Raw genomic sequence first — 14,384 nt, 5'->3', positions numbered from 1 at the left:
CCCGGGATGCCCTTCAAGACTGTTTTGGTCTCTGGCCCTGCTGCGTGGGCAGCCCAGACTCTAAACTGAACTCTAAACTATTCCTGCTGTTCTTGCCGCCAAGGTCCACAGCTGCCAGAGCTGTGTGTTTTCTTCTGCGGGAGCGCTCGGTGTCCTTTCATATATTCAGAGACACAGAGTCTGCTCCTTGATCGAGTGGATTCAATCTGCAACTTGTGCAGCAGGTGGGAAGGTTCTGAGTTCCCCTCCTCAGCCGCACTGCCCCTGGGTTTCCGCTGTGGCTGCGTCTCCACCTCTGCCTGTGAGTCCTCCACGGGGCTTTGCTGCTGAGGCTGCCCTGGAGGGTGTGGGTCCACCCCAGAGAGGACGGGGTGCGGGGGCTGCAGCTGCTGGGGTAGCAGGGCCTGGGGCACCAGGTGCTCAGGGGAACTGGCACCTAGGGCTGCAGGAAAGGGCTTTTTCTAGCCTCTGGCAGCTCAGCCCCAGTGGGGATCCAGCGTGGGGGTGGCTCAGCTGCTTGGATCGTGGGAACTCTCGGGTCGCCGAGTGTGCAGGGACCCCAGCTGTCTCAGCCGAGGGAGCTCTGGTTCTCCCAGGGTCTCGTCCTGGCCTCTGGCAGCTGCAGTCAGATCGCCTCTGTGGCCGGTCCTTCTCTACTGCTCCTGGCTCCCTCCCCTGTGAAGGCAGTAACAGGCCAGCCTCTCTCTGGGGTCTTCCACTGTCCAGGGCTGACGTGTGGGGACAGAGAGGCTACAGCGATGGTTCCACCCTTGTGAGTGACTCGTCAGGATCGCCCTGCCTCCCCGGCTGCCCTGGTTTCCTGCACAGGCGTTTCCCACTTCCACCTCCTCCCCACATCCCCTCAGGCGGCAAGTCAACAGCTGCAAGTCAACGGCTGGGATCGCTCCACAATCCCTGCGCTCCAGCTCCAAGCCCTGCGCCTTCTAGGGGACTTGCGTCCTTCTCTGGGGTATGTATGGCTGCGGCAAGGATTTCTCTGTGATCCTCATCCCATTCAGACTCTCACAGATCTGCTGCTTCACCCTCAGCCTCAAATGCTTCTCCTCTGTCCCCCGAACAGTTTCCTCACCCTCCAAGGGCACCTGTGTGGGGAATGGACCCCTGCTTCAGTCCCCCCAGCCTCTGAGGGCAGGTCCAGTCCTATTCACTCTCCTCTTTTCCTCCCACTTCCTTCACCCTACAGAGTTTTGTGTGGTTCTATATATTCTTCTCCGGTGGCCAGGTGCTCCTGCCTGCTCTCAGCTGCCGTTCTGCAAGATCTCCTGTGTCTGAAGGTGTCTTCCTGATGTATCTCTGGAGAGAGACGAACTCCATGTCCACCTGCTCCTCTGCCATCTCGTTCTCCCTCATCTGATCAAACTAAGACCCCATCTCCCCAGAGGGACGATTCTTGCTGGGACAGCCACTTTATCAGCCAGTCTGCCATTCTTATCTGGGCCAATTTGAGCACAATCTGGCCTAAGTTTTAGCTGTAAAACTGACTAGAGAAAAGAAAGCTGACATTTTATTATGACATGGTGTGACCACAGAATTCTCTGGACTTCAGAGAAAACTGGCTAAGATAAAACTTTTTGCAATTGGGGGAAACAAACAACAAAAACAACCTCTCTGAACAAAAAAGACAAAAAAAACTGGTTCTTTTTGCATGTGTGATTAGAGAAAGCAAGCTTTTAAAATACTTTTTTTTTTCAGAATTGTGACGCTGAGAGAACATGTCCTGCTAGAAGAACAAGACTATCCCTGTGCCTAAGACCAGTGCTCTCAAGTACGTTACTCTTATTTAATCTAATAATTTCTAATTCCTGAGAATGGGGGGGTGGGGAATGGAATGAAACTTCTACTTATTAAAACTGTTGATTATAAACCAGTGAGTTTTATAATACCTGACTCATAACTAAGTTTAGAAAATGAAACTGTAATATTCAATGCATGTATAGACCTCATCATGTTTATCCATTTCTTTGAGGTTGGACATCTGGGTTGCTTCCAGCTTTCAGCTATTGGGATTAATGCTGATATGAATATAGGTGTGCAACTGTCTCTTTGAGAACCTATTTACAGTTCTTTTGGGTGTACACCCAGCAGTGGAATTGCTGGATCATGTGGTAATTCCATTTTTAGCTTTTTTAGAGAACCTTACATTCCTACTCACAGTGCACAAGGGTTCATCAGCAGCATTTGAGCAAGAAGGAAACACAGGTCCAGAGAAGTAAATGACTTGCTCAAAGGCACAGTAGTGTTCGAGGAGCCAAGATTCTAATCAGAGTGTCCTGGCTCTCTGAATGCTTGCTCTGAACCAAAATGCTAAACTTGGACTTCAGAGTATCAGGGATGGAAGCCCCCTGATGGTGACTCGTGGTCACTGGGTCATCCTAGCCCTGCAGAGCAGTGTAGTGAGGGGACATTTCACACCCCAAAGCAGCAGGAAATAGTCCTGTCATTCCTGATTCAGAGTAAAGGTTAGTCCCTCGTCCCTCCAGGCAATTAGTTGGGAGGCCACTCTGCTGTGATGCTTTGAGTTGGGCTTGAGTCTGTCCCTCCCTAAAAATTCCATCTCCTTCTGCCCCAAAGCAGAGTCCCTATTCCATGTCACTCTGCAGGCAACAAAACAGGAAGCTACCAGGTTTCAGGATCTTCGTCATGTAAACATGTGGAGTCTGTGAATTCTGATCACCAAGCCCCTTACTCCCTATCTAGGATGGAAGGAAACAATCATAATGACAGTTTTCCCAGCGGTACAGAGAAAAGCAGGTCAAAGATGGTATATAGTGTGTGCAATAGCAACAAGCTAATTAATAGAGCTGGATTTGAAATGGCAGAACTGGTTGATTTTGCTTAAAACCAAGAAATCAGCGTTCTTATCCACTCAGATAATACCCGTTAAGCAGATATTGTGAACCAGGCAGTGTGCTGAAAGGTTTTGCTTCTGTAGGGACAGAAATTTCCTTTTCTAAGCTCTTTGGCTGGTTTAATAATTAAACTGACATAAGACAGGCAAACAGGCACTTCCCTGGTGGTTCAGTGGCTAAGACTCCACGCTCCCATTGCAGAGGGCCTGGGTTCAATCCCTGGTTAGGGAACTAGACCCCGTATGCTGCAACTGAGTTCACCTGCCTCAACGAAAGATCTTGTGTGCTGCAACTAAGACCCAGTGCAGCCGGGAAAAAAAAAAAAAGAAAGAAAGATTAAAAAATTCAATTTGCTTCATATGAGAGCACAGCAATAATTCTGAGACTCAAAGACATTCAAACAATTGAGGCTCATATCCTCCCCTGACCAAAGGAGAAGGAAGTAGTAGGGATCTGGGGCTTCAAATGGGAGGAAGAGAACCCACAGGAAGATGGGAAGAGAAAACGCTTGGAAGATTCTTGAGAGTCCGTTGGATGGCAAGGAGATCCAACCAGTCCATCCTAAAGGAAATCCACCCTGAATATTAATTGGAAGGACAGATGCTGAAGCTGAAGCTCCAATACTTTGGCCACCTGATGTGAAGAGCCAACTTGTTGGAAAACACCCTGCTTCTGGGAAAGATTGAGGGCAGAAGGAGAGGGGTGATGTAGAGGATGAGATGATTGGATGGCAACTTCGACTCAATGAAAGTGAGTTTGAGCAAACTGTGGGAGATAGTGAAGGACAGAAGAGCCTGGCGTGCTGCAGTTCATGGGGTCACAAAGAGTTGGACACGACCGAGTGACCAAATGACAACAAGAACAACAAAAAACAAGTGCTTGGTAAACAAATGTTTGCCACTCCAGAAGATAATCCTTTTAGAAATAAAAAGTTGTCTTTGGTGATAGCTCTCTTCCTGGTGTAGGTCCTTTAATCTACATTATTTTGAGCAGTTAAGGGAGAGGCAAGGAGCTTCTCCTGAGTCTGCTGGGTCTTCACTGCCTTCAGCTCAAAACATCAACCTGTCAAAAAGGGGCACATTTGAGAAGATGTATTCTGCTCCCACTAAAAAAGATCCTGATGCTGGGAAAGATTGAAGGCAGAAGGAGAAAGGTATGACAGAGGGTGAGATGGTTGGATGGCATCACTGACTCAATGGACAAGAGTCTGAGTAAGCTCTGAGAGTTGGTGATGGATAGGGAGGCCTGGCATGCTGCAGTCCGTGGGGTTGCAAAGAGTTGGGCACGACTGAGCAACTGAACTGATTCTGCTCCCCATCACTTCTCCTTAAATACTCTTTCTAGTGATTTTGAAACACATTAAGAGGCTTCTTTGTGTTTGAAGAAAGCAAAGCTCAGAGATGGAGAACTTGCCCAATGTGTCCTTTTGCCACCTGCCCCTCGTCACTCCAATACTTCATGGAATTTAACTCCTAGGGTCAAGGACAGATAAACAATCTTGACAACTCTGTGTCTTGTTTTCTCAGCAGATTGTAGCCTCCTCAACAATGTCTAGGATGCTGCATCAGTATGTTCGCAAGTTTGGTCAGAAGCTGGTTCACAGGCGAGGGGAAGACACCATAAAGAAGTCTGACGGTCTCGTGGTTCATCTGAATGCCATAGAACTGGTGTTCCTGGGTGTGGGCAGGAACCTGGGAGCCGGCCTGTACATCGTGGTTGGTGCCGTGGCCAAGTACGTAGCTGGACCAGCGATTGTCGTCTGCTTCTTGGTGGCCGGCCTGTCTTCCCTGCTGTCCAGGCTCTGCTGTGTGGAGTTTGACGCCCGGGTCCCACGCTCCTCTTCTCCCTATGTCTGCAGCTACGTCACGATGGGGCAGCTCTGGGCCTTCGTCGTTGGCTGGAACATCATACTGTTATTTTTCATTGGTGAGGTGATGGGACCAGGCAACAGGTGTGGGGGAAACATGTGGGGCTGAGGTCAGGAAACTGGGAGATAGGATTGCGGTCTTACTCATGGGCATTTTGTTACCTGACTTGTGGGGGGAAGTGGGTAACAGTGGCTGGAAAACCCCACAACATCATTCTATTCTGCTTTCTCCTGCTTTCCTTAAATAATTGGACTAAGAATGAGAAGGAAGGGAAACTGTAGGCATGGGTGGGTGGGAGGCATGTCCCACAGGCTCATCACCTCATTATATTGAAGTCTTTGCTTAGCTGTTGCCTTCGAGTGATTTGTGTTTTTGGGTGATGCCACTTGATTTAAATTTTCAACCCTCATCTTTTAGCCCTCCTCATCCAACCTCCCTGTTTTCTTTCCTTGTGAAACATTGATCTCCTCCTAACATATTAAATAGTGAACCTATTTTGTGAATCATCATGGTGCTCTTGCCACCCCATGTTAAAAAATCAATCTTTGAGATTATGTATTTTGTCTATTTTTTCCTCCAAAATATGTCCCATGGCACATACTAGGTGTTCAATTTTGTCTGTGAATGTTTGTTCTTCTGCTGCTGCAGCCACTGCGTGTACAGCCAGGGCCTGGAGGTACGCCTTTGACAGCCTCATCGGGGACCACATCTCTCAGGCATTGGAAGGAACTTTCCCTCTGCATGTGCCCTACATCCTGGCCGAGTATGCAGACATTTTCGCACTGGGCCTGGTGCTGCTGCTCGTGGGTGAGTCAGGGGTCAGATATAAGATGGGATGAGGGGACTTCCCCTAGTGGTCCAGTGTTTAAGAATCCTCCTTGCAATGTGGGGACACAGATTTGATCCCTGGTCAGGAAGCTAAGACTCCAAGTGCCACAGAACAACTACATCCAACTCCTTAGCCTGCACACTACACCTGGAGAATGTGTGTGTGTGTGTGTGTGTGTGTGTGTGTGTGTGTAGTTGCTCAGTCATGTCCGACCCTTTGGACTATAGCCCAGTAGTCTCTTTCATCTGTGGGATTCTCCAGGCAATAACGCTGGAGTGGGTTGCCATTTCCTTCTCCAGGGGATCTTCCTGACCCAGGAAGTGAACCCCCATCTCCTGTGTTTCTTTTCCTGTGTTGCAGGCGGATTCTTTATCCACTGATTCCCAAACTTTGCTGTTTGGGTCACAACAAAAGATCCCACAGCTAAGACCCAACTCAGCCAAGTTACTAACTAAATAAAACACTTTTTAAACAAAGATGGGCTGAGTAGGGTGTGGGGGCGGGGAGCTGAGGTTGGAAAGACTTGGGGACGGGGACTAGGGCTGGAAAGGATGGCCTGTGCTATGAGAGACAGGAAGGCAAGACCTGGACGGTCATTTCCCACTCTTGGCCCTCTTGACAATTCCAGCCAGTTCATTCCTTGGTAGGGGGGCTGTTCTCTGCATTTCAGGATGCTGAAATGTTGGATGCTGAGTAGCATCCCTGGCCATTGCTCACTAGATACCAGGGAAACCCACTCCCCAAATTCTGACAGTCAGAATGTCTCCACCATGCTAAATATTGGGGGAATAAAATTTACTCCCAGGTGAGGATCATTTTCTTCAGTTCCATTCAGTTTAGTTGCTCAGTTGTGTCCAACACTTTGCTACCCCAGGGGCTACAGGACGCCAGGCCTCCCTGTCCATCACCAACTCCCAGAGCTTACTCAAATTCATGTCCATTGAGTCGGTGATGTCATCCAACCATCTCATCCTCTGTCTTCCCCTTCTCCTCCTGCCTTCAATCTTTCCCAGCATCAGGGTCTTTTCAAATGAGTCAACTCTTCACATGAGGTGGCCAAATTACTGGAGTTTCAACTTCAGGATCAGTCCTTCCAATGAATACCCAGGACTGATCTCCTTTAGGATGGACTGGTTGGATCTCCTTGCAGTCCAAGAGTCTCAAGAGTCTTCTCCAACACCACAGTTCAAAAGCATCAATTCTTCGGCACTCAGCTTTCTTAATATTCCAACTCTCACATCCATACATGACTACTGGAAAAACCATAGCTTTGTCTAGATGGACCTTTGTTGGCAAAGTAATGCCTCTGCTTTTTAATATGCTATCTAGGTTGCTCATAACTTTCCTTCCACTGAGTAAGCGTCTTTTAATTTCATGGCTGCAGTCACCATCTGCAGTGATTTTGGATCCCAAAAGAATAAAGTCAGCCACTCTTTCCACTTTTCCCCCATCTATTTGCCATGAAGTGATGGGACCAGATACCATAATCTTAGTTTTCTGAATGTTGAGCTTTAAGCCAACTTTTCCCTCTCCTCTTTCACTTTCATCAGGAGGCTCTTTAGTTCTTCTTCACTTTCTGCCATAAGTGTGGTGTCATCTGCATATATGAGATTATTGATACTTCTCCCAGCAATCTTGATTCCAGCTTCTGCTTCCTCCAGCCCAGCATTTCTCATGATGTACACTGCATATAAGTTAAATAAACAGGGTGACAATTTATAGCCTTGACGTACTCCTTTTCCTGTTTGGAACCAGTTTGTTTTTTCATGTCCAATTCTAACTGTTGCTTTCTGACCTTCATACAGATTTCTGAAGAGGAAGGTGAGGTGGTCTGGTATCCCCATCTCTTTCAGAATTTTCCACAGTTGATTGTGATCCACACAAAGGCTTTGGCATAGTCAATAAAGCAGAAATAGACATTTTTCTGGAACTCTCTTGCTTTTTTGATGATCCAGCAGATGTTGGCAATTTGATCTCTGGTTCCTCTGCCTTTTCACAACCCAGCTTGAATGTCGGGAAGTTCATGGTTCATGTATTGTTGAAGCCTGTTTTGGAGAATTTTGAGCATTACTTTACTAGCATGTGAGATGAGTGCAATTGTGCGGTAGTTTGAACATTCTTTGGCATTGCCTTTCTTTGGGGTTGGAATGAAAACTGACCTTTTCCAGCCCTGTGGGAAACTGCTGAGTTTTCCAAATTTGCTGACATATTGAGTGCAGCACTTTCACAGCATCATCTTTCAGGATTTGAAATAGCTCAACTGGTAGTCCATCACCTCCACTAGTTTTGTTCATAGTGATGCTTCCTAAGGCCCACTTGACTTCACATTCCAGGATGTCTGGCTCTAGGTGAGTGATCTCACCATTGTGATTATCTGGGTCATGAAGATCTTTTTTGTACAGTTTTTCTGTGTATTCTTGGCACATCTTCTTAATATTTTCTGCTTCTGTCAAGTCCATACCATTTCTGTCCTTTATTGAGCCCACTTTGCATGAAATGTTCCCTTGGTATCTCTAGTTCTCTTGAAGGGATCTCTAGTCTTTCCCATTCTGTTGTTTTCCTCTATTTCTTTGCATTGATCACTAAGGAAGGCTTTCTTATCTCTCCTTGCTATTCTTTGGAACTCTGCATTCAAATGGGCATATCTTTCCTTTCCTCCTTTGCTTTTCACTTCTCTTTCTTTCCCAGCTATTTGTAAGGCCTCCTCAGCCAGCCATTTTGCTTTTTTGCCTTTCTTTTTCTTTGGGGAACATATTTTCTTCTTGGTACTGAGACAAAGTTGTTGTTTTTTTTTTTTCCGAGAGGAAATTCACATAGCATAAATTTATCACTTTTCTATTTCCCCCAGCTTTACTGAGATATAAATGACATATAGCACAATAAGTTTGAAGTGTACAATGTTGTTTTTTTGGCGCTGCTAGGTCTTCATTGCTGCTCACAGGTTTTCTCTAGTTGCAGAGAACATGGGTTACTCTTTGTTGCGATACACGGGCTTCTCCTTTCAGCAGTTTCTCATGTTGCAGAGCATGGGCTCTAGAACTCTTACTCAGTAGTTACAACACATGGGTAAGTTGGTCTGTGGCATGTGGAATGTCACTGGACCAGGGATGGAATCCGTGTCCCCTGCATTGGCCGGCAGACTCCCAACAACTGGACCACCAGGGAATTCCCACAGTGATGACCTGATAGACTGCCTATTGTGAGATGATCGCCACAGTAAGAGATGAACTATTAGGACCTCCCTGGTGTCCAGTGGCCAAGACTCCTTGCTCCCAGTGAAGGGGACCAAGGTTCCCCCCTTGGTCAGGGAACTAAGATCCTACTTGATGAAACTAAGAGTTCACACGCCACAACTGAAGATTCTGTTATGCCACAGTGAAGACTCAGCACAGCCAAATACAGATAAAATGAAAAAAAATTTAAATTATAAGAAAAGAAATGAGCTATCTTATGGGGACAGTTCAGGGGCGCTAGTACATTCACAATGTTGTCCAGCCACCACCTGCATCGAGCTTCAAACACGTTCATCTCCCCTAAAAGACACTCTGTACCCACTGAGCAGTCACGGTCCATCCGCCCCACCTCACACCCCAGCCCCTGAGGCTGCTTTCCGTCTCTGTGGACTTAGTTACTGTGCATGTCTCATATTCCCTCTCTCCTCCAGTACTACTCGCTCTGGGCGTTCCTGAGTCAGCCTGGGTTTACAGAGTGTTCACGGGCATCAACCTGTCGGTTCTCAGCTTCATCATCATCTCTGGCTTCATTAAGGGAGACCTGCACAACTGGAAGCTCACAGAACAGGACTACGAATTGGCCACAGCTGTATTCACTCATAGGTTAGGAGCGTACCCTTGGTCATATTAACATGTGTGTGTGTAGGGGAGTCAGAGCTGAGAATTTGTGGGGACTAAAGAGACCCAGGCTGGTGGATCCGGATGGTGGGTTTCTTGCAGCCCAGAGTTTGTGGTATTGAGGGAAGAGCCCAGAAGTGATGGCTGAACCCACCTCACCCACGTTCTTTCTTGCTCCTTCTCCCACCACAGCTTGGGCCCTCCAGGCGCTGGAGGGTTTGTGCCTTTTGACTTTGAGGGGGTTCTCCGAGGAGCAGCCACGTGTTTCTACGCGTTTGTCGGTTTTGCTGCCATTACCACCACAGGTAACATGGTCACCGTGTGTCCCATCGGGGGTTTGGACAGAGTTTGGGCTGCCCTTGGGCACAGAGGTTGGGAGAAGGTTAGCCTGCTTTTGGACGACCAAGAAGGAAGGCAATTCTGTGCTTTCACCCAGGGTGTTTTCCTGACCTGCTGCTTCTACCCCTTTTGCAGAGAGAGGAGACCTAAAGCCTCAGCGGTCCATCTCCCTGATCTCACTCCTGATGTGCTTTTTGGCCTATTTTGGTGTCTCAGCGGCACTCACCCTCATGGTACCCTACTACCAGATTCATCACCACAGCCCCTTGCCCGAGGCTTTTCTCCATGTAGGCTGGGGCCCTGCCAGATACATCGTGGCTGTTGGCATTCTCTGTGCTCTCACGTCCAGGTCAGTGTCACTGGTTTCTCTCCATCCACTGTCAGATGCTCATGCACCCCAGCCTGTGGGACTGAGAGACAAGAGGGAAAGGCATCTTGCTCCCTGTAGACCAGGGAGCGGATGCCCTGGTCTCTCCTGCTTCTCCGTCCTCACACGTGTCTCCACTTTCTCTCCAGCCTCCTGGGTGACATGTTCCCCATGTCTCGGTTAATCCGTGCAATGGCAGAGGACGGGCTCCTTTTCCGGGGACTTGCCCGACTCTATGGTCACACAAAAATCCCCATTATGGCCATCATGTCTTCTGGAAGCCTTGCAGGTGAATAAACAAAGCTCACTCCTTCCTTGATCCATTTCCCTTATGTGCAGATGCAGTGGTTTCTCAATCGCAGCCCCTCTGTTTTTGTTCCCCCATTCTAGCGATCACAGCATTACTCTTTGAGTTCAGTGACATTGTAAACCTCATGGCAGTTGCATCCCTGCTCGCTTACTCCATGGTGTGTTTCTCGGTCCTTGTTCTCAGGTGAGACCCCCTACACCTTGATCGGGGGGCTTGGGGTCATGGGGATGATGGGGAGGTCATCCTGGTCTGTGTCATGCTGCCTTCTGATTGTTCAAGAGAGGAAATAAGTGGAGTAGACAACCTGATGTTGTGTGAATGGGGGCTACTGTTAATACCGCCTTTAAACCTCTAATTCAGGTACCAGCCAGATCAGAATTTAAATAAGAATGAGAAAACAAAAGAGAAAATTGAGATGAAGTTTGGAGTTGAAGGAAGTCCTTTGGACTCTGTACCTGAAGCAGGAACCTCAAACATTCTAAAGAGCCTGTGTTTCCCAACCAGCACCATCCCCACCTGGAAATCTGGTCAGATTGTCTATGGATGTGCCTTCCTGCTTGGTGAGCAGTGGGGTTTCCCTTTACTCATGTTCTGAAATTGACAGGATGGAGTGAGAGTGTGTATCTTGTCAGTTGAGGAGTTTGGGAGATAGGATGGCCCTTCCTGATGTTGGTGGTTTCAGGGAGGGGTGTGACCCGAGGTCCTGACGTCTGTCTTCTGGGTCCAGCCTGTTCTCCTCCACCTTGACCCTTGCAGTTCTCCTGCTGACCATCCTGAGCCTGATCCTGGCCCAGTGGCCCAGACGTGTGTTCTCTGGAGATCCCGTGCTCACAGCAGTGGCGGTGCTGCTGCTGCTGCTCATCACTGGGGTCACGGTCATCATCTGGAGGCAGCCCCAGGACCCCTCTCCTCTTACGTTCAGGGTAGGTGACCTATGTGTTCAAAGTGTCCACCTTGAGTGAAGCAGGTCTGTGTGCTTTAAGTCTAAACATCCTTCGCTGGACCAGGGAAGAAGGGGAGTTGCTGAAACCAATGGACTCTTCCCTGATCCACACTCAGTGCTTTAGAAACCAGGCTCAATAGGCACTGACCACACAGCCTGAATTGGACTGAACTTGTCCCGCCCACGGGGGGAACGGTCTCCCTTTCAGACGTCTGGGCTGTGTTCAGGGATGAACTGACTCTGCCCACAGGTCCCTGCTCTGCCTGTCCTCCCACTGGTGAGCATCTTCGTGAACATTTACCTGATGATGCAGATGACCTCTCAGACATGGGCCCAATTTAGTGTCTGGAATGCCATTGGTAAGTACCTTTCTGGGATAAAGAGGCCTCTTGAGTGACTGAATACAAGCCTCTTCCTACCAACTCTCCCCATCACTGTGTCAGATGCCATAATGGAGGCCTGTTGGGCATTTGTGAGCGAGGAGAGTGCCTGCCTTTCCTCCTCACTGTCTCATTTCCCTACTAGGACTTGCCATATACTTTGGATATGGAATCAGACACAGCTTAGAGGAGAACAATGAGCCACAGCCACCAGCCCCCACCTCCTAGACTCTTGACAAAAATACCCCTAGTGATGAATGGTCTTAACCACAGGAAACAGCTGCTGTGTGGAGTCCCTCCATGCACTGGAGGATCTGCTAGTCCACAAGATACTTTGAGCCTCTGTGATGTGTGAACGTGAAATGCATTTGCGGACCTATATTTATTGCCAGTGGAGAAACGACCTTAAAATTGTCTAATTTTTAATACTCTTTTCAAAGCATAACACACATAGAAAATAGTGCCTGGTTTGTTAAGTGTGCAGCAAGATGACATTTCACAAAGAATGTACAACAAAGTAGTCAGCAACTAGAGGAAGAAATAAAATATCCACCTGCACACAAGAAGCTCTTGCTCGGGACTTCCCTGGGGGCCCAGGGCTTGGGAATCGGCCTGCCAGTGCAGGAGATACTGATTCAATTTGTGGTTCAGGAGAATTCCACATGTCACGGGCAGCTGGGCCCGCGTGCCACAGCTCCTGAGCCCATGAAGCCCACGGCCCAGGCTCCGCAGCAAGGGAAGCTACCGCACTGAGCAGCCCGTGCCCGCAGCTCGAGCAGCGTCCAGGTGCAGCAGCGAAGACCCGGCATAACCAACAGTAAACAAATGTTAAAGATGTTCTTACTTGGGGCTCTTTCCAGCAAACACACAAATATCGCCACAGGGGGAGGAAAGGCACGTACCTGTATGATGTGTCCAGTGCTGCACCTGAAATACTAGGACGCAAACAAGCTGGAAGTTAAGGGAATGGAACAGATACCCTTTGCAAACAGTGGCACGAGGAACCCAGGCAGCTGTTACTATCAAATGAAGCAGACTTTAGGAAGAGGAGAAAAATAACAGATAAAGTGGCTCTTTTCATCACGATAGAAAGAAATGATCAATTTTCCCTCTCCCCCCAGATTTACTGAAACGTAGTGTAACATTGGGGAGATGATTTTTTTTTCTCCAGTTTTCTGTCACAAACTCTTAGAGTTACATACTAGAGTTGATGAAGGAAAGTTCTTAACTCATAAAGAAAAACACCTGCATTGTCAGAGGTGCAGAAAAGAAGTGGTAAGTAATGGTTGGCTGACAAAAGGTTACAATTGAGTGTAACTGAAAGATAGGAGGCAAAACTGGATAGACATGATAAAGAGTTATTGCAGAACAGGGTGCTTGAAATTGAGATTATGGACCTTCAGGATATTGATAATAATGAAGTAGAGGCTTGTTTGTGGGGATGAACACTGCAATAGAGTGAAGAAGGGATGGAGGTCAAGAAACTGAGAAACAAGTTATTAGATGAATTAAAATACAGACGGAGTAGGATGAAGAGTTTTCCTTATAACGTTTGAAACATTTCCTTGCACACAAATGTGTTTGCCTTTTTAATTTTAGTTGCTTTAATTACATGTATTAATCAGAATTCTTAGCCCTTAAAAACTTTACTTTCTAGTTAAAAACAAAAAGTAAACAATTGTGAACTATGTTATACCAGTAGTTTTAAAAATTGAATTATAGCCAATTAAAAATAAATAAATTTGTAAATTGCTATCAACTTAAAAAAATTGAAGTAGCATTGATTTACAACATAACACTAGTTTCAAATATACAGCACAGTGATTTGGTATTTTACAGATGATACTCCAGTGGAAGTTACTACAGAAAAATGACTATAATTCCTTGTGCTCCACAACATACCCTAACTGATCATGTATTTTATATATAGTAATTTGTATCTCTTAATCTCATACCCCCACTTTGCCCCTTCCCGCTTCCCTCTCTTCACAGATCGCCACTAGTTAGTTAGGTGAGGCGGTTTCTATTTTGCTATATACACTCATTTGTATTATTTTTTGAGATTCCACATATAATATACAGCATCTGTAAAAATACCAAATCGCTATGCAGTGTATCTAAAACTAATATCATAAACCAAGTCTATTTCAATAAGGAAACAAACAGTGACTTAGACATCCACTCAGGAGGAAAGGCATCTCTGTGGGTGTGGGGAACACAGCGCCATCTGCCCCAGGAGCCCTGGAGGAGTCTTGTCCGTCTGTGCGTCCGGGTCACAGGCCGACAGACCTCGCTATGGGCTGCGGAACCTGCAGCGCCAGGGAACCTGCCCAGGCCCCTCTGGGGGTGATGCTGCCAGCGGTGGTGGTGGTCATGGTGATGGTGGTCATGGGAACCCAGATACTGACCTAGAGATTCCGTGCAAGGGAGGGGATTCACAGAAGGTCAGCCTTCACTAGGAGCTTCTCCCATGGCTCAGCAGTAGAGAACCCGTCTGCCAAAGAAGCAGACACGGGAGTCACAGGTTCGACCCCTAGGTTGGGAAGACCCCCTGGAGGAGGACATGGCAACCCCCTCCAGGATTCTTGCCTGGAGAACCCCATGGACAGAGGAGCCTGGTGGGCTAC

General features: G+C 47.5%; 2 protein-coding genes across 3 annotated transcripts in view; both read left to right on the top strand.

Annotated features, from left to right (window-relative positions):
• Window positions 1-307: 307 nt before the first annotated feature.
• LOC110121542 (cationic amino acid transporter 3-like) overlaps window positions 308-14,384 on the top strand; it is a 139,154-nt gene continuing 125,077 nt past the window's right edge. The window contains exons 1-3 of the mRNA XM_070451573.1: window positions 308-772; window positions 867-970; window positions 1,714-1,786. The gene's annotated coding sequence lies outside the window, so the exon portion shown is untranslated. The remainder of the gene's footprint in view (window positions 773-866; window positions 971-1,713; window positions 1,787-14,384) is intronic.
• On the top strand, window positions 1,804-13,516 carry LOC110124576 (cationic amino acid transporter 3-like). Of its 2 annotated transcripts, XM_070450388.1 has the most exons (11): window positions 1,809-4,796; window positions 5,387-5,545; window positions 9,232-9,403; window positions 9,611-9,723; window positions 9,893-10,106; window positions 10,274-10,413; window positions 10,515-10,617; window positions 10,795-10,994; window positions 11,191-11,357; window positions 11,628-11,736; window positions 11,903-13,516. In XM_070450388.1, exons 1-11 carry the CDS (start codon window positions 4,418-4,420, stop codon window positions 11,983-11,985), a joined length of 1,839 nt encoding a protein of 612 aa, XP_070306489.1. In that variant the 5' UTR covers window positions 1,809-4,417; the 3' UTR covers window positions 11,986-13,516. The 2 variants fall into 2 exon arrangements, with proteins under 2 accessions (XP_070306490.1, XP_070306489.1); XM_070450389.1 differs by lacking the exons at window positions 11,628-11,736; window positions 11,903-13,516 and having other exon boundaries at window positions 1,804-4,796; window positions 11,162-11,249.

The sequence above is a fragment of the Odocoileus virginianus genome, chromosome 20 (genome assembly GCF_023699985.2).
Source record: "Odocoileus virginianus isolate 20LAN1187 ecotype Illinois chromosome 20, Ovbor_1.2, whole genome shotgun sequence".
In the NCBI taxonomy this organism is placed as follows: domain Eukaryota; kingdom Metazoa; phylum Chordata; class Mammalia; order Artiodactyla; family Cervidae; genus Odocoileus; species Odocoileus virginianus.
Note: the sequence above shows the minus strand (reverse complement) of the source record. Positions and strands in the feature narration are given on the sequence as shown.